At 48.4% G+C, this 18,365-nt stretch overlaps 1 protein-coding gene across 2 annotated transcripts in view; it reads left to right on the plus strand.

The window, feature by feature from the left end:
* LOC119695216 (vascular endothelial growth factor receptor kdr-like) overlaps positions 1-18,365 on the plus strand; it is a 126,378-nt gene that overhangs the window by 70,022 nt on the left and 37,991 nt on the right. For both annotated transcript variants that reach the window (XM_038123230.1, XM_038123231.1), the window contains exons 11-13: positions 2,119-2,224; positions 10,007-10,115; positions 16,649-16,942. In XM_038123230.1, the coding sequence (XP_037979158.1) occupies positions 2,119-2,224; positions 10,007-10,115; positions 16,649-16,942 (509 nt within the window). The remainder of the gene's footprint in view (positions 1-2,118; positions 2,225-10,006; positions 10,116-16,648; positions 16,943-18,365) is intronic.

The raw sequence follows: 18,365 nt of genomic DNA on the forward strand, positions 1-18,365 counted from the left end.
CCCTGCAAGAGCTTTTTCCAGACAAATCTTCTGAAGGCTTGGCTTCCTTAAATCCATATGGGATTCATGGCACTTCCCAGGAGCTGTCTTCGCTCTGCACGCTGGGCTCAGGCTCCTGTGGCAGCCTCCTGTGGTGTTGCTGAAGCTGGGAGAGGGAATTGTGTCTTACTGGGGACCCTTCCGTGCTGCAGGCTGAGGTGTGAACATGCAGCAAAGTCACTGGGTCAAAGCTGCCAGAGAAGAAGGAGGCCAGGGAAAACCAGGATGCCTTTGGAGATTTGCCTAAGGAGACATTCCCTTTGCTCCTGCAGCACCCTGAGCAGAGGGGTCTGCAGAGAGAGGCCTGGGTTGATGCCCATTGCTTCCCTGGTAGCCCTGGGCACGTGCAGGAGCCAGGTCCTGCACAATTCTGACCACTTCAACTCCTCCCTGCAGCGAGAGGGATGAAATCAGGATGAAAACACTCATTAAAAAAATGAAGACAGATCTAGAAAGCAAGGGAGAAAATTACTGGATAGTGGATTGCTTCTTTTCTCACTCGTTCGTTGCTGTGAATGGCAAGCCATGAGACAGGAAAATCAGGGAGAATCCTTCCCCAGGTTTTCTGTACAGCACAGGGATGTTGGGTGAGCCAGCCTCAGCTTGGGAGTGCCCCTGTGTGCCTGCCCCAGGGAGGTATCCCCAGTTACACTGCTCCTGGGGGAATAACCTCAGGGATTTGATGGCTTTGTGGGCACTGCAGGGCAGCAGGAGGCACAGGGCTCTGCTTGGGAGGGGTTAAACGAGAGCAGGGTGGAAACACCACATGGAAACAGGTTCTGCATCCTCTAGGAAAACCACAGAGGTGACCCGAAATCTTTTCCAGACCTTTTTGCCTAGGGGGAGAGAATTGGCCATGAGTGCTGAATTCAGCCAGATCCAAACCAGTGACCTGGTGGCAAAGGACCTCACATAACCCTTGTTGCAGCTTTCTGGCTCTCTGATCTTATCAATTTAAATACAATTGCAGAGTTGCTCTACCTCTGCTGGCCCCAGGAGCAGCCTTATCTTGCTGCAGCAGAAGCTGGAGGAGGATTCCTGTGGGAAATGACACAGCCCCCATTTCCTTCTGTTGTCCAACTTCCTCTCTCTCTCTCTTTCTCTCCCCCCACTCTGCCTCAGCAGTGCCCTTTGAATCCCTGAGCACCAGCATTGTTCCTTAGAGCTGGGATGTGATTTTACTTCCTCTGAGCTTTTCCCCTTCATCCTCAGGACAGGATTGTGCCTTGCAGGAAGTCCCTCAAGATCTTCTAATTAGGCCCTTCTGAGAGCCTCAAACCCTCCCCTGGCCCAGGGTGTTGCCCCTGTGCTTTGTGTGGCTTTGGCAAAGGATGGCTGAATTATGGAGGGATTTTCTGCAGCATCAGCCCTTAATCAGTGCCTGTAAAAGTCCATTTTACCTCCTGAGACCCCGTGGTGGGCTCAAAGCCTTTGCATTTCTAGGAATGAGAAGAGCTGTGTCTCTGCTTAGTCTTACCAAGCTGAGGAAGATGGGAAGGTTTTTTGCCCTGGATGGTGCAGCTGGACCCTCCCACATGATGTGTTCCACACTCTGCTCCTTGCCCATCTTCCACAATGAAGATTGAAAAGTGTCTTCTGTGGAATGTGCAGCATTAAAAGAGCCTTCTGCTGTTCCATCCCAGTATTTATCCATTCTGCTCCCTCAGCCCACACTTCCTGTTGGAAGCTGAGCACAGGCAGACACTCAGCAACATCCACTTCCCCACAGGTTGGAGTGACTGTCATTTTGAATTTGGAAATACAACTTATACTAGCCAGATAAAACTCATATGATTTAATTAATTGCCCAGTATTTTCCATTGCTAATCTTTGCAAAGATTGGGGGGTTCATTGCTGGTCATGCACTGATTTTGTTTGCCTCTGTTAAGGTGCCTTGTAAATAATTTGGAAATGTTGCAAAGAAGGAATAGAGAAATTTCACAAAGATGTAACAGACTCCAGCAGAAACAGTTCTTAGGAGTATTTAAGACCTAAGATTATTGTCTAAGATTGACATTTTCTCACTCCAATACACCTCCCTGCTTACCTTGAACACCATCTCTGCTTTTCCACCTCCAGGTGCAATCCTGAGGGGCCAAAAGTTGTGGTTTCAGAGAACACAGTCATAGGAAACAAGATCAGGAGCATTGAGAACACCCCCATGAGGCAGGGGGATAAACCAAAGGTATGTGTGGATGGCCTGGGGATGATGTCAGAGGATGCTCACCCCCAGCTCGTGGTTCCCAAGCTGCTGAGGGTTCTTTGCATGCTTGGAATTCCCCAGCGCTGGGATCATCCCAGATCTCTGCTGTTTACAAGCACTGGGGTTTGGGAATGATGTCACCCACCCTATTTAAACTGTCCCAAGACTTCTGGGTCAAAACCTTCTGTGTCTCCCTCAGTCTTGAGAAAGTGTGAGAGTGGTTCAATTTGAAGGGTGCTATGATGTGAACGCTGACAAGGACTCTGAGTTCCTGAAACACTTGGAGAGTTGTTGGTCCTCTCCCATTTGTCCTGGTCCCCTTTGTCCTGCCCTGTTTCCTCCACTCCCAGCAGCAGGAGCTGACCAGGTGTGGTCACAGTGCCACAGGTGCCTGCTCTGATTTCCAGAGTGTGCAGGTCTCAGGTTGAAGCCACTTCCCTGGAACAATGAAGGAGGGAAAACCTTCCTTGGACACTTCCATGCCTGCTCCCCCTTCCAACAGCCCTGGGATCACCGTGCCTGTGTGAACTGCAGAGATCCCAGCAGGATTACCTGTTCAGTGTCCCCCAGGTGCCTGTGGTGATGTTCCACACGTCCAGGCTGGGAATGTGCCATGGATTTGGGGCCTTCTGGCTCTGCTGGGCTCTGGCTGGGATTACCTGCTGGACTTGCAGGGCCACTGGCTGCAGGAGTGGGTTTGCAGCTCCAGGTTTGGAGGGGGATGTTCCAGATGTTTCAGTGTCTGATCCTGCAGGGTGCTGGATCCAATCCTGGTTCACCTTTGAGCATGGGAGAATCCTTGAGTTAGTCCCATGCTTAAAGTTAAGCACAAAGCTAAAGTGCTCTTCTGGACTGGGTCCAGACTAAATCAGCATCTGGCAGGATCAGTGCCTCAGCCATCTGCTCTTTCTCAGGAGACTTTCCAGTTCTAAACATAATCCAAACCAGAGCTCTGAAAACATGGAGCTTGGGCTGGGAAGGAGAAAATCAGTATTTGCCTCTCATTCCTGAGTTTTTCCATTGCTGGGAGATATTTATAAATTGGATTTATTTAGATGGCATAGTGCCCCTTAAGCTCTGGCTTTAATGTATTCTTTAAGAACTTTACATCTTAGGTAAAAGAACCCCCTAAAAGTGCTAATTATTTATAAAAATGGTGGTTGGTGCTATTTACCTTCAAAGTTTCTTCTTTTTCTAAGACTTTTTGGTTGCTGCATGGGCTGACAAGAGCTTTGAGACTCTCAGAGCTACTGTTTGTCTCCATACATATTATATATATATATATAATTAGCTTTAACATATTTCATTATTAAAGGTAGGAGCTACATAATTTTACAATTTATAGTATACTCATTATTTTTCTGCCTGGCTGAAAACACAGTCTGAGGTGCTTCCTATTAATTCTTATGTCCTGATTAAGATTTATTCAAATTAATATAATTAAATTATAGGAATCTCAGGTTTCACTCCCTGCTTACGTTGCAGACAGTTCCTCTCCTTCCCCCTTTCTGAAGTTCAAGACTGTGTTAATTGGAGTCTTTATATTATAGAATATATTTTTTTTAAGTCTCTGAGGTCAAAGTCTTCAGACTTTTCCTAGAGTTTTATCAGCTGTTATTCCCACCAGGAAGGGAACAGATAGGAACCAGCCCAATCCATTCCCACCATGTCCCAGCAAGTAATTCACCTGCATTTACCAAGGAGATGAAAAAATAAATATGCTGGAGTCTGAGCTTTCAGGAACTGTGTTAGGAACCTGGGATTAGCTGAGGTTGGGGGTTTTCCTGTGGGATTTGAGCTGTCCCATGAGCACTGGAGTCTTGGGCAGAAGGTGGAATTCACCTGGGCTCTAGGATTTGTCAGCACCCAAGAGTTCACCCTTGGAGCTGTGGCACTAAAAGCTGGTCCAGCCACATGTGGAAACTTGCATTAGCTGTTTAGAGCTGCTAAAAATATGGAATACATCCCCTGGAGTCACCAAATCCAGAAATTTGCCCAAAGCAAGCTGGCAGGGCAGCAAGCATGGGTTTTTCCAGCAAACCCCTGGTGCTCTTTGATCACATGAAGCTCTTCAGATATCTCCTGACAGAAGTGCCATGTAAAATTGAGCTCTCCTGTCATCATCTTCATCATGATTATTCCATGAGTGTTCCACAGATAGAGAAGTGAATTTCACCTCCTCCTGCCTTCCTAAGCCTGAGTCTCATTCAGGAGGAAAAGCACAAGGTTATGGTTCAGGTAATGATGCACTTCAGTGAAGTTTTGGTCAAACAGTGACCAATGAAATGGTCACACAGTTGAGGCAGTTGCACTGAGATAGTTTCATTTCCCCTGGGGTTTGGAGTCCACGCTGAACTTCTCCCTCTGGGAGTTAAAGCACTGCGTGGCTCCTCTGAATCTGCTTTTTCACACCAGGTGTAACACCCGTGACTGCAGGAATTGCCTGACTTTTCAAGTCACAAGGAGCTATGTTGCTATTTTATTTCCTTTTCTGTTAGCAAAATAACAAACTGGCCTGAGCTTGGGACCAGCAGAGGGGAATAGCAAGACTCATGCATAATTCAGCTCTCTCTGGGGGGTTCTTTTCATCTCTTTTCTCCCTTTCATGTCTATATGAGAGTGGCCAGGCCACGTGGGTGTTTCTGCTGGTGAAATTCACAACCACTCAAGAAAACTGACCCAAAAATGCCAAGTTTAGACCTCCTGAAGGAACAAAAAGTCTCCATTAGAGCAGTGGGATGTGTGTGGTGAGAAGTGTGTGAGCAGCTCAGCCAGGCTGTTCAAATCTGTCACTTCAAGGAGCTTCTCCAGCCCTGTCACACCAGGCTGTGCCAGGGAAGGGGGCACAGGGAGGGGGTTGAGACACAGCAGCCACTCCCTGGGGATCAGCCCAGGTGTGCCAGGCACTGCCCAGGCACAGGAGCACGTGGAGCTGTCCTTGGTGGATCTGGTGAGAGCCTGGCCAGCAGCAGGGACAGCTGAACTCCCCCTTTGTCTTCCCCGACCTCCTAAATTCACAACCACTCAAGAAAACTGACCCAAAAATGCCAAGTTTAGACCTCCTGAAGGAACAAAAAGAACAAAAAATCTGCAATCACTGGAGGAGGGAGCAGGGGTTGGCGATTGTTCAGGACCAGCCAGGATTTACCCACCTGCTCCAGGGGCTGGAGGGTGATCAGTCCCTCCATGCCACAGTTAACCTCCAGTCAGCCCAGCCCCCAGCCCAGTCCAGCAGCTTTCCTGACCTCCCAGTGCTGCCACCAGCTCTGCTCACGCTGAGGAAGGCACTGGCTGCTCCCCTTTCCCAGGGACAGAACACCCCCTGCCAGAGATGGGAGCAAAGCTGGAAGTTCTCAGGCAGCTCCCAGGCTTCTCTCCTCACTCATCCTCAGTCCATCCTTTAGCATGTTTTGAGTGAATGAACTCCAGTCCTGGATCAGGACTGTCAGGCTGTGCAAACAAGGGCTGTGGTGTGCCACTCAAGTGGATGGATTAGCAGAGAGCTGAATGCTTTCTGTGCAGGGTCCCTGCTGAAGTTCTGTAATTCCATCTCCCTGTAGCCACCTCCAGCCCAGCTCTGCCAGAGTCAGACAGCTGAGAAGTTTTCCACCCACGTTTTGCACTCCTCATCCTGCCCACGGAGAGCTAACGAAGTGAAAGAAGAAGGATTGTTAACTACAGCTCTTGGGTGGGGAGGGGTTAGACAAAGGGAAGAGAAAGCAAGGAATAACAAGAGATATTAATTCATGCTGGCTCCAGATTAAGAAAGGTCTCGTTGCTCTGTCCTTACTACAAGATGTCTTAAAACACTCACAGTGAATGGCTGGGGAATGTTATTTGGCTGCTTCTAAAATAACTTATTTTTATCAGTTCAGGAACATTACATATGGACTTTATTGAACTACTCCATCAGGAGTTTTCCCAGCAGCAAGCTCTATTTACTTGTCAGATCTGTTCTTCAGAAATCATTCATTTTATTCCTTTGCTTATTGAGCTTTAAACTTAGTTTATTCTTTCCTAGTAATTATTTATTAGCTAATAATCCCTTCCTTGGGCTCGCAGTATTGGGTGGCCTTTAGGTTAAGTAATAGGAAATGGAGTCCTTAATTCCAAATCCAACCCAGGCAGCGCAGCCTGCAATGTGTTTGGTATGCAGTGAACTCCCAGGATCCCATCCAGTTCCCACTAGGAAGATGTCTAGACACGACATGCCAATAATTTGTTATTAATTAGCTTCGTGCCAGTGCTGCCTGCACAGGAGCTGAGGGTGGGACAGCTCCTGTGGTACTGCTGCTCACAGGGACAGGGAAGCTGGAAACTGCACATTTCCAGGATGTAAATTTTTCATTGATGGCATTTTCAGTGCAGAGGCACAAAATTTTAAGGCAATTGCAGGTTTCACAACCATCGTTATTCAGCTCAGCAGAGAGTGCTGCGCTCTGGGTTTTCTGAGAAGCAGCTGTGGAGTGAGCCCTGCCTTGATCATGGAATCAATCCCAGAGAGGTTTGGGGTGTGAGGGACTCAGAGACCCTCCAGTACCACCCCTGCCATGGGCAGGGACACCTTCCACTGTCCCAGGCTGCTCCAGCCTGGCCTGGGACACTGCCAGAGATCCAGGGGCACCCCCAGCTGCTCTGGGCACCCTGTGCCAGGGCCTGCCCACCCTCCCAGGGAACAATTCCTAATTCCCAATATCCCATCCATCCCTGCCCTCTGGCCCTGGGAGCCATTCCCTGTGTCCTGTCCCTCCATCCCTTGTCCCCAGTCCCTCTCCAGCTCTCCTGGAGCCTCTTCAGGCCCTGGCAGGGCTCTGAGCTCTCCCTGGAGCCTTCTCCTCTCCAGGTGAGCACCCCCAGCTCTCCCAGCCTGGCTCCAGAGGGGCTCCAGCCCTGGAGCAGCTCCGTGGCCTCCTCTGGACTCAGTCCAACATGTCTCAAGGTTTTCTACCCTGGCTATGATTCCAGGAGTGGAAAATACTTCTCCAGGTGCAGGGACTAGGCACACACAGGGATTATCCCCTCAGAATTTTTCCACTGTCTGCTAAAGGTCCCCAGATTCTGGGATTGTGCCCCTGCAGAGTGCGACAGTTTGCACTGTTAATAATGGGGAAAGATCCCTGAGTTTGTGTGCTCAAGTTAAAACAATTTTTTCATTAGGGATGGCATTTAGAAGAACAAAGTCCTTATCCTGACCTGCCACTGTGACCAAACACACACAGACTTCAAATTTCAGCTACCAAACCAACCTGGATTGGGTTAGTTTGACCACTGAAAACTTTATTTCAGATGTTGGAAAGATAACTGGGCTCCCAGGCTCAGGGATTTACCCAGGAGCACACAGCTGGACTGAAAGGTTGATACAGAATTATTTCCAGGGATTCATCTTACAAGAAAATCACTCAAAATCCTGAATTGCCAGCTCTGGGATCACATGTAGATCTCTTCTGGGTGCTGTTGGTTTAAAAGTCACAGTCTGGAGGGCTCTGGGAGGTGCCAGTTGTGGGCCCAGGCAGGGAAGTGCCCGATCTCTGGTGCCCAGGTGTGTAAGGATTTGGGATCCAAGTGCACAACAACGAGTGGAGCATCCAAACAAGAAAATTGCTTTCTCTCTATTTCTCATTTCTCAGTTGTTTGTTCAGTTTTTTTTTTCCTCTATTCCTATTTCCCCCCCCCCCCCCAAGAATTTGTCCCCAGATTGTTTCCCACTGTCATTTACCATCTTTTTCACCGTCATATCTAGACACGACTGAGATTAGCTCCAATGAGGTCTCAGGATAGCTATTTGCTCTTTTTTTTTCTTTTTTTCTGTTTTCCCACTGCCCTGCCAGACTTTTCCTGAGTTATGGAGCTGGAGATATCAGCATCTGTCTGTGTGTGTGCTCATGAGCATTTACCTCGGGGCCACCAAGCAGCTTGAGGCATTGCATCAGTGTTTAGAAGAGCCACAGTGTCACCCCTAACACTTTGGACATGTCCCAAAATGGATATTTTATGATTTTGCCTGGCTCTACAGTGTTATCCTCCACTTCCCAGCTAGAGCTGTCACTTAGGAAGACTAATTGCTGTTAAAAAGCTGTCCAAATGTATCCCCTCCTGTCCTCAGCACGTACATTTATATTGGCTGTTGCTCTTCCCAAACATGAAATCCTCAGATCCAGCAGCCATGAGGAGGAAGATGTTGGTCCTGATTCAGCAGGAATTCCAGAGTGCTTCCCAGGGCTCTGAACATGTGCTCCTTCCCAGCCCATGGCACCGGGCCACTGCTCCAGGACCAGCACCAGGAGGTGGAGCAGGCTGCTTTTATAGCCACGCTGGTTTTATAGCCAAGGCAGAGCTTTTTTCACATCATAAATCACTCAGGACTGCACAGCTCTTTCTGTGCTGGACACCAGAGGGAGTTGGGCTTGCTGCTCTCCTTTCTCACCCCTAAATTTGGGGGTTCCCCATTCTACCATGAAAAGTAAAGACTTTTCCACTCAGCCCTTATTCTGCTGCAAATGCTCACCATTAGAATGTCAAATGCACGTGGGATCAAAACCTTTGGAACTCATTTCCCTGCAGGATTTAAAGTGCCAGATCTCAGCAAATCTTAAATAACTCAGAAAATTCATCCCACACAGCTCTAGACACACTCATAGGGCAGCTTTAGGAGGGGTAAAGGAATGTCTTGTGCGAGTTTAGTTTAGGATATTAAAAAGAAAGTCCAGAGATGCTTCTGTGCACTTCAAAGAGCTCTCTGGAGATAAGGACAAAGGGCCAGAGGGTGTTATAAATTTTGATTCTCAAAGGCCTTAGAGAGGATGGCAAAGAAAGTGGTATTTGTTCCAAATGTGAGGGCTCAGAGCTCCTCAGGTGAATTGCTGCAGGGGAAGCTGAGGAATCCTGCAAGAACATCTCTGTCTTGGTGGCTCAGGCCCTGTTTTTCTGCTCGCACTCCAAAGGAATACAAGGAATAATTAAAGGCACGGTCTGTGGATATTCCTGTGTGACCCTGAGAGGCTGCACCATGACAGGGACAGGGCAGTGCCACATGGCTGGGCCTTGGGAGGTTAAAGGAGCACAAGTTCTTAAGGACATTCTTCAACGTCCTTAAGTTCAGCCCCAGGAGTAACAGAACCCCCTCCTTTTCTGATGTGGTGAAGCTCAGGACAAGTGCTCCTTCCTTCCCCTCGATCCTCCCTTTCTGCATTTGCCAAGTGCTCCAGCGCTGGCAGCTTCTCCAGAGCTTCCTTCCTCACTCAACGAGTCCTGTGCAGCTCCAAGGAAGGGTTTTGGAATCAAGGGGCTCCCAGCCCAAAGGGGCCACATCATTCCCTCCCTTCTCTGAGGGGAAAAACAAGATGCTGCAATGCTCTTTGTACCACATCCATAGGAATTACCTGCTTCCCATGCAAGTGTGGATATCCCCACACAACCCAGAGCTGAAAAGCAGCAAAGGGAATCGATGGCTGTGGGACTGTGTTTGTATGGATCCTCCAGGCCCTTCCCTTCAGCTTTTTCCTTGATGTTGTCACACAAAGACCTTGGCAGTTTCTCAAAAGAGGACCCTGTTTTTCATGGGTAAGACAGGGAAAAACAGGAAGGGTAAGGTTTAGGAATGAGGAGGGAAGAGAATTCGCTGGGCTGAGATGACGAGAGACAAAAACCCAAGTAGCAGCACTTTTCTGGGACTTTCACCCATTATTGACTAGAAACAACTTTCTTAACAGCTTTTCTACCCTCACACACCCTCAGAGCCATTCCTTGTTTTCTCTTTGTGGGCAGATTGTGAGCACCCTCACCATGGAGGACAGCAGTGCCTCAGGAATCTATTACTGCGTGGCTGCCAACAAGGTGGGCGAGGAGGAGCGGAGCATCGCCTTCTACGTGTCAGGTGAGCAACCCAACACCTCACCACAGGCAGCTGCTGCTGCTGCTCTGAGTTCCCTGTGAGGCTCACATGGCTGCTGAGCACTGGTTCACACTCTTGGCCATCCCTGTGTGTTGTTTTTTTGGAGCACTCCCAGTCCAGCAGTCCCAGGTTCCTCACCCCACCCAAGGCAGGCTGGGCATGTCCAGCATCAACCCCGATGGCCCTTTGCAGCTGCAGCCCCAAGTCCCTCCCTCTGTGCCTTAAAGCAGCACTGGTGACATTTGAGCGCTGTCCTTGGGAAACCTCTGGCAAAGCTGAGGCCTTTGTGGTGTTCCAGAGGCCTGGAGCCTCTCCCTGAGCCAGGAGAAAGGTTGGTCCCCGAGGAAATCAGCAGCCACACAAAGGTGAGCAAGGCCAGGATGCAGCCCAGTGCAGGGCTGGTGGCACTGTGACATTGGAGCCCTGCCTGGGCCTTTGCAGTGCCCTTTGTACAGGGAGGAGGTTCTCCAAAGAACACAAATCCAAACAAATATCCTCTTAACCTTTCAGCACAGGGATTCTTCAGGAGTGAGATCAACATCTACGTCATGCTTTCAGGAGAGATGGCAGTTCAAAAAGAGAGAGTGTCCAGGGACAGCCTTGTTCAAGTGCTCACCCAGCACAAACTGAAACGTTTCTGTGCTCACTTTCTGGATGAGTGGATGCTGGCTGGCAGGATTTGCATCAAAATATCGATTTTTAGAACAAAGAGTGCAGAAGAGTCCTGGAAAGTAAATGTCTGATTCTCACTGCTTGGTTCCTTGCCCATGAGCAAGCTGGGAAGGCAGAGCTCACTTGTGGCAGGGATCTGCACTCCTGTGCCTCTCCTCCCTCCTGGCTTGTTTGACTCCATTGCTCCAAAGGAATCCAGCACCTTTCAAATCCTTCCAGCCAAAAAAGGGCTCACCAAACACTGTTCCCATTGGTGTTACACAATGTGCCAACAGAAAAATGCCATCCAACAATAATGAAGCAGGGGCCATGGAGGGGAAAGCTTTCACCTCCATTAGAGGTGACAGGAGACAGGAGACAAAAGATATTTCCCAACATTGTAACTCTTATTTACTCAGGGAAATGCCCTTCAAGGTGCATTTTTGGGAGACACAGCTTAGGTATAAGAGGTCTCCAAGATGTGCAAGGCAGGCTGAAGACCAGCTATTAATTTTACATCTCACCCCTTCCAAGTGTTGAGTGTCCTGCTGGGAATTCTGCCAGCTGCTATGTCTGGGTGGTTTATCCAACTGAACACAGAACTGTCCCACTTAGTGACTAAACCCAAAGAAATAAGCCAGGAGCATAAGGTCAGATCCAAAGGGTTAGATCATCCCATGCACCTTGCACAACTCTGGTTTCTTTTAATTATAAAGTTATGTAGGGTTTTTTTTTCCCACCCACGGTGAGGTAATATTTCAAATTTTCTATTTGAAGATCCATTTAGCGATGTTTTGAGACACAAGTGGTTTAATCATGCAGTTTGAATGATGAAGGAAATGAATCACTGGGTGAAACTACTGACAGTGCTTATGGTGGGAATGTCTCCATTCACCCAAGCAGAGCAGGAGGTGAACAGGCCTTGGCCAGACAGATGTATTCCAGCCTGTGAAGGGAAACTGGGAGTCTGCACCATTCTGGGGAAGAGGCAAATGCTGACCAAGCATGACTGGCTTTTGGAAGTGCTGTATTTAAAATAGTGCTGTTTATGGATTAGAAAGGAATGAAAACTTTCTAAATGTGGCCGTCCTGGTGCTAAACTAGGTCATGCTGCAGTGAACAGCAGCTGTGAACAGCAGCAGTGAACAGCAGCTGTGACCTGCTGTGGGCTTCCTCCACAGGAGGGTCCTCTCTGAGCACTGCTCCAGCAGGCCCAGGCTGTGAGGACAGTTCTGCAGGTTGTCCTCACACCTGGAACAGCTGGAGCAGCTCCAGGTTACTCTGCCCGGGAGTTTTCTCCTGTCTCAGTGTTGAGGGACATCCAGGGATGGCCTGAGAGGTTCCAGGCAGAGGAAGCCCAGCAGCACAAGGCTCTGAGCTGGTCCCTTTATGGTTTTGAGGAGGTTCATTCTGTGCAGGTTGGACCTTAGGCTGAGCTGAAGGCAGGGGTAGAGCTTGAGAGCAACACGTGGGACTACGGGGCATGTGGGAAATGTTTGTAGCATTTCACAGCTCTCTGCAAAGCAGCTACAAGTGTGGCACCCCTCAATTCATTCAGCAATTTGTTGATTTTAAAGACCTGCTCTCCCATTATCTCCAACCAACAAACAAGCTGCTGCTTTCAGACCTTCTGGCTGAATTGGGCTTAACTCACTTGTCCCTGGTAAGAAATCAGAGGATGACACAGAGGCTGAACTCCCTCAAATCCCTGTTCCACTGGGGCAGGGTTGAGATGTTTTCCCAGGACATGGCAGAGTGTTCCAGGGAAACTTCCTCAGGTGTTGTCCAGGCTGCTCTCTGGGGATGTGCTCACTTCTGTCTGATGTTTTCACCACCACCACCTTCATTTCAGAAAAATTAATTTATCCCTGTGGAATAATTGTCAGCAACCATTTTGTTCTTCCACTGCAGAACCCCCACAAAAACTCCCACGGACACCAGAATTAGCACTGGGCTCTATTTTTAAATCATTTCTCTGCCAGCAGAGTTCATTTCATGAGGGGTCAGCAGGGTTTGGAGATCACTCAGAATCCAAACCTTATAAGGGGTCCAGAGTGATGAGAAATCTCATGATGCAAATGACAGCCCCTCCTGCAGATGTCCTGGCTGTCACTGTCCCTCTGCAGCCCTCTGCAGTCTCTCCTAAAGGGATTTATCCATCGTGTCCTTGCCCAACTCTTACTCCAGGATTTTTGTTTTTTGTCAATCCAATCAAGATCTGACCCCCGCCTGCCTTTCCCACCCCTGCTCTGACTCCAGAGATCCCATTGAAGCCTTGGGTGAGCCATCAGATGCTCAAAGATGTCATTGTCCACCTCCAGCTCCAAAGGACATTCCAAGCAGGCTGCAAACTCCTCAGCGCAGGGAAAAGCTGCTCTGGTGTCTCCTGCAGGGATTCTCTGCCATGGACAAGTGTCATTTAATGTCATTTAATGGCTATTCTCTGCTCTGCACCTTGGAAAGGGCAGCTCTACAGAGCTGCAGGTCCAGAGTAAATCAAATTCCAGCCTTTGTCTGACTGCACTACATTCAGCAAAGTGGGATCCCACCCATCTGAAAACTCGGCATGTTCTGGGAATATAAATGAATTATGATAAGAATAACAAATAATAACCATAGCCCTTTTTTTCAAGGGTTTATCTGATTGCCAAAACAACTGAGAAAAATGGAGTTAAAGATTTCTACCCGAAAGAAAATATTGCATTTCCAGCAGGAGATAAAAATCTGCTCTCAGATAACAGAACAATGGATGAGCTGGGCTGTTCTAGGAGTTTGTGCCACTCCAAACTGCTCATTCCCAAGGTGTTGACAGGATTCCTGACAAGCACCACTGTTCCAGATAGAGGGGCTCCCCCTTCTCTCTATCCCTATTCCTGGTGGCAAACCCCCTGCCAGGCCCAGGGCTGGAATTCGGGTAAGAGCAGCAGTTTTGAATTACACAGATTATTGTGCAAAGCACAGGAAATTAAAAACAATTAATTCCTTGTAAATACAAATGGAGCCAGCCTTGCCTTTGATTTATGCTGCCTTTTTACCTCCCCCCAATGGCTCCTTCCCCTCTTTGCCACGGAATCCCACACGGTGGAGAGGAAAATTCGCAGCTACTACGCTGTAACACAACACCAGAGACAAATGTTTGGTGACTGCTGATAAAAGGGAAAAGGCCCCGTGGTGCATTCTTTCAGCCAACTTATTAGGAGCCTTCTAAAACACAGTATCTGTTCAGAGAAAGGAAGTTAATCACTGCTCAGGTTCAGGATTATGTAAGCAAAGCTGTCTGAGAGATGAACTGACTTGAAATGTGCTCTCCAAGCTGCACTCACTCCCCTGATAATCCAGGTAGGAGGAGAAAAGAGAGAGGAGAGCATGAAAAGATAGAGCAGAGCAACTTCTTTTTTCCTCTCTTTTTCCTTCCACTGCAATGAAAATTAATGAATATTCTATTGGAGCTGAAAGAGCTGCTTGAAAGGCAAACAAGATGGGAGAGAATAGCACAGGTTCCAGCTAAAAATATTCAAAATGCTAAATAAAAAAATGTCAGGAGAAGGAATGATAAGAAAAACAAGCCAGGCCTCTGCTCCCAGAATGTTAAGTTGGTAGAAAAAAAAACCCTGGCAACTTTCAAGTCCAGCAGCAAAGCAAAACTATGGAGCATCCTTCAAAACTCAGGGTTTGGGAATGGAACATCCCATTCACTGGGAATTTGCACCAAAATGCTGCAGCCCAAGCTGTGCCACACCCAAGGCAGGCTCATCCCAAGGGATGCAGCACTTATTCCATGTTTTGGCTGGAGAGAATCAGGAGCTGTGAAATGCTGCTCGTGCCACAGCCCAGTGTTCTCACTGGCTCTGAGTTTGCCCTTTTGGGGAGGTCTGGGTGGCCTCAGACATTCCCCCCTGTGTTGACAAGTAGGATTTGGACGTGTTGGAAGCACAGGACATCAGGAGTGAGCAGTGTCACACAAGGCAGCCTGAGCACACAGCTGGCACCAAGAGAGAGCAACTGAGCCTAACAACACCCTGCAGAGAGCAAACTGCAACTCCAGCACAAGGAAAGAAGAGAAAAATAACAATTTCCACAGCTGTGGCCTGAGGGGGTCTCTTCTCTTTTTGGATCTTTTGTAAAATATTTCTGGTGCCAGTCTTTAAAAACCATGAAGCAAAAGCTCATGGGTTCTACTCCAGATGACTTGGGAAGAAGAGAGACTTTTTAATCATATCTGAAAGCTCCTCCAGGGCTCTGTATTTTACAGAATATGTGCTTTATTATAAGGCAGATTGGTTATTTCAGCAGCCTCACCATTTCTGCTCAGCTGTAGCTTCTGCAGAACTTTCTGCAGTGGGAGCCCCTGGCCAGATTCCAGGGGGAATTTGCAGATGGCAAGTGCAGTGCACACTTGTTCTGCTTTAACTCCTGGTCCTCTCAAAGTCCCAGCCAGCTCATCCTGGCTTGAGGAAGCATCTCACCAACAGCTTAGCACTGAATCATCTCTCAGATTTAGGGCAAACCTGGTCCAGTTCAGAAGGGGGCCCAGAGTGAGCCCTCCCAAGGTCCCAAGGGTCCCATCCCTGGTAACATTGATAAGAGGTTCCTCACAAATCTCAGTTGCTTGAAAATCCTGACCTAACAGACAGCAGAATAATTTCAGGTCACTGTGGGAATCCATGAGCTTTCATTCAGGTGGATAGATCCCTAAAATTAACATGACCCAAAGGCAATAAAGTATCTTCCAGCCCAATTTACTTGCAGGTCTCCAGCAGCTACTGCAGGGCAGGCTCTGGCCTTCCACACAGTTTTTATGGTTTTCAAATGGATTCCATTTGCCACTTCAGGAAAATTGATTTTTTTTTTTCTGGAGTGAAAAGTTACTAAAAATATATCAAGAAACAGCTCACTCTTTCATGTCTAGGTTGGAGTCATGACTCAGAGTATTTCTCTGCTAAATATAAGGCCTCAAGGACTTAGACATCATTAGATTGTTAATTCATCAGTGATCAAGTAAATATCCAGCATTCACATGTGATGGAAATAAACATTGGCACAGCTGGAATAAGAGAAAGTTGAGGAGTCTGTTCAGTGGGGAAGAAGGTGTTGCTCCTGAGGGATGGGAATGGGTTTCTTTATTGCTCTGCAATTAATACTTTCCAGCCCTGATTGTGGTGAGGGAAGAGCTCACAAATACATTCATCTACTTGGATAGAAACAGCTCCTGATTGAACTCTCTCAGTCCATTAACTCCTTCTATTTATAAGCTTTCAATTCATTACTTTAGAATGCTGAGGGCTGGACTAGCACAGGTTAGTACTGGGCAGTGAGAGGAACTTTCACTTCCCTAATTCCCAGTTCCAGTGCCTGTTTCCACATTTCCATGACTGAGGGAGCTGGGATTGTTTAGCCTGGGGAAAAGGAGACTCAGGGGTGCCCTCGTCACTCTCCACAGCTCCTGGAAGGTGCCTGTGCTCAGCTGGGGCTGGGCTCTTTCTCCAGGCAGCACTGACAGAACCAGAGCACACAGCCTCCAGCTGTGCCACGGGAAATACAGGTTGGATATTTAGGAAAAAGTTTTTTACAGAAAGGGTGATAAAGTTCTGGAATGTTCTGCCCAGGGAGGTGGTGGAGTCACCATCCCTGGATGTGTTTCAAACAAGCCTGGATGTGGCACTGGGTGCCAGGGTTTAGTTGAGGTGTTGGGGCTGACTCGATGATCTTGAAGGCCTCTTCCAACCTGGTGGTTCTGTGAATGTGCCTCATTAAACCTGGCTTCTACCATTGCTGCTAGAAATTTGATCCCCAAGTAGCAGCCAGGCAGCCAAAGATCTTCTCAGCTGGGATTTCATTCCAAACACGTTTTCCCTTCCTCCTAGATGTGCCCTCTGGGTTGCAGACATCCTCCCAAGTCACAGCCATCGTGGGGAATGATGTCCAGCTGACCTGCCGGGCCTCCAAGTACATCTACACCCACCTGGCCTGGTACTACCCCTCCTCAGAGCCAGCTCCCAGCCACTCTGTGGTCAGGAAAATGGGCAAATATTCCATCTCTTTGACCCTGCTCATTCCCAACGTCACGAGGGAGCAGAGTGGCCTCTACAAGTGCCGAGCCCAGAACCAGCAGAACAGCACGGACACGCTGGAGCAGCACAGCCAGCTCCTGGTCAGAGGTACGTGCCAGGGGAGAGTGGCACTGGGACGTGTCCTAACACAGACCTTGTGTCCTGCTCTGCTTTGCTTTTGTCATTTACTCTGTGTGGACTGACAGCCTGACATTGAGAACGCTCACCCAGCCACTGCTGGGTTTGGATAAAATATTTGAGATCACATAAAGGTGATTTCAGCAGCATTTTGTCTTCCCAGCTCCATGCTGGGTGCAGATTTAGAGTTGACTGAGGACAAAAAGCATCGCCCACCATTTACTGACAGCACAACTGTAACTTGGGATGCTCACCCCAGATCTGTATGACTTTGGCACCCACTCTCAGCTGCCAGGATGAGATACCTGAATAGATTTGGACCCAGCAGATCCCAAATGTCAAGTGTAAAATCAAGTGACATGTGCCATTTATTCTGGGTGAGAGGGATGCACTTTGTTGTAACAATTATTTTCTTACTTATACCCAAGCCCCCAACTCTTTCATTTCACTGAGATCCTCCAGCCTGGTTCTGTTGGCTGTGGGAATACAAAGGGCAGGATACTTTTGCCAGTAGGAAGTCACTGAAAATTAGTGAAGTTTCTTCTGCTTCAGAGTGAAAAAGGTGAGTGATCATCTCTAAGCCTCCTCAGAAGACAAAGGGCTGCTGGCATGGGGAACAGATAGATTTATTAACTACCTTCCAATGGTGAAGAAAACAAAAGCACAGAACTGGAGTAGAGCTGAGACACAAAGCAGCAAGTCAGGGAGCAGGAGTCAGAGTGCTTCAGAAGCTGAATTAGCCAGGGATTTTCAGACTGGCTCCTCTGGCTCAGGAGGCACTGCAGGGTCAGTGCTGCTGTGAGCACTTGGCCCTCAGCACAGCCCAGTGCTGCCTTCAGCCTTGGAGTGAATGAGCACCTTCCCTGTGCAGCCTCCCAGCCCCTTCCCTCCACACACAGATCCTCAGCCACAGCTCTGGTTCCAGACTGGGAGGTGATTTATTTCCACTCACACATAGACATCTCCCTTTTCCTGAGGCAGAGAGGAAGGGAAGGAGTCTCACTCAGGCATTGGGCAGTGATAATGGTTTGGCTGGTCCCCACAGCACCAGAGCCACCTGTGAGCATCACCTGCTGAGAGGCACTGGACTGCTCTGCTCTCTGCATTCAGGCACTTCCCTTTCCTCTCCCCTGGCAGATATTTTTATTCAGTCAGTCAGATTTCCACCTACACACACACCTACACAGCACAGCTATGGGAAAAACACAGCTAGACTGTGAATACATCCATGGAGAGCTGGAATCAGGATCACGTTCTTGTGAGGATGACTGGGGTCTGTCATTTGTCTGGCACGTGTCAGACAATTCTTGTGGAGAGCACACATGGAATTACCCCTCCAGACCAGCTTTTCTTCCCCTATTCAAACATTTTATATGTTCTAATGCCCCTCATC

Source organism: Motacilla alba, chromosome 4A, assembly GCF_015832195.1.
Source record: "Motacilla alba alba isolate MOTALB_02 chromosome 4A, Motacilla_alba_V1.0_pri, whole genome shotgun sequence".
Taxonomy (NCBI): Eukaryota; Metazoa; Chordata; class Aves; order Passeriformes; family Motacillidae; genus Motacilla; species Motacilla alba.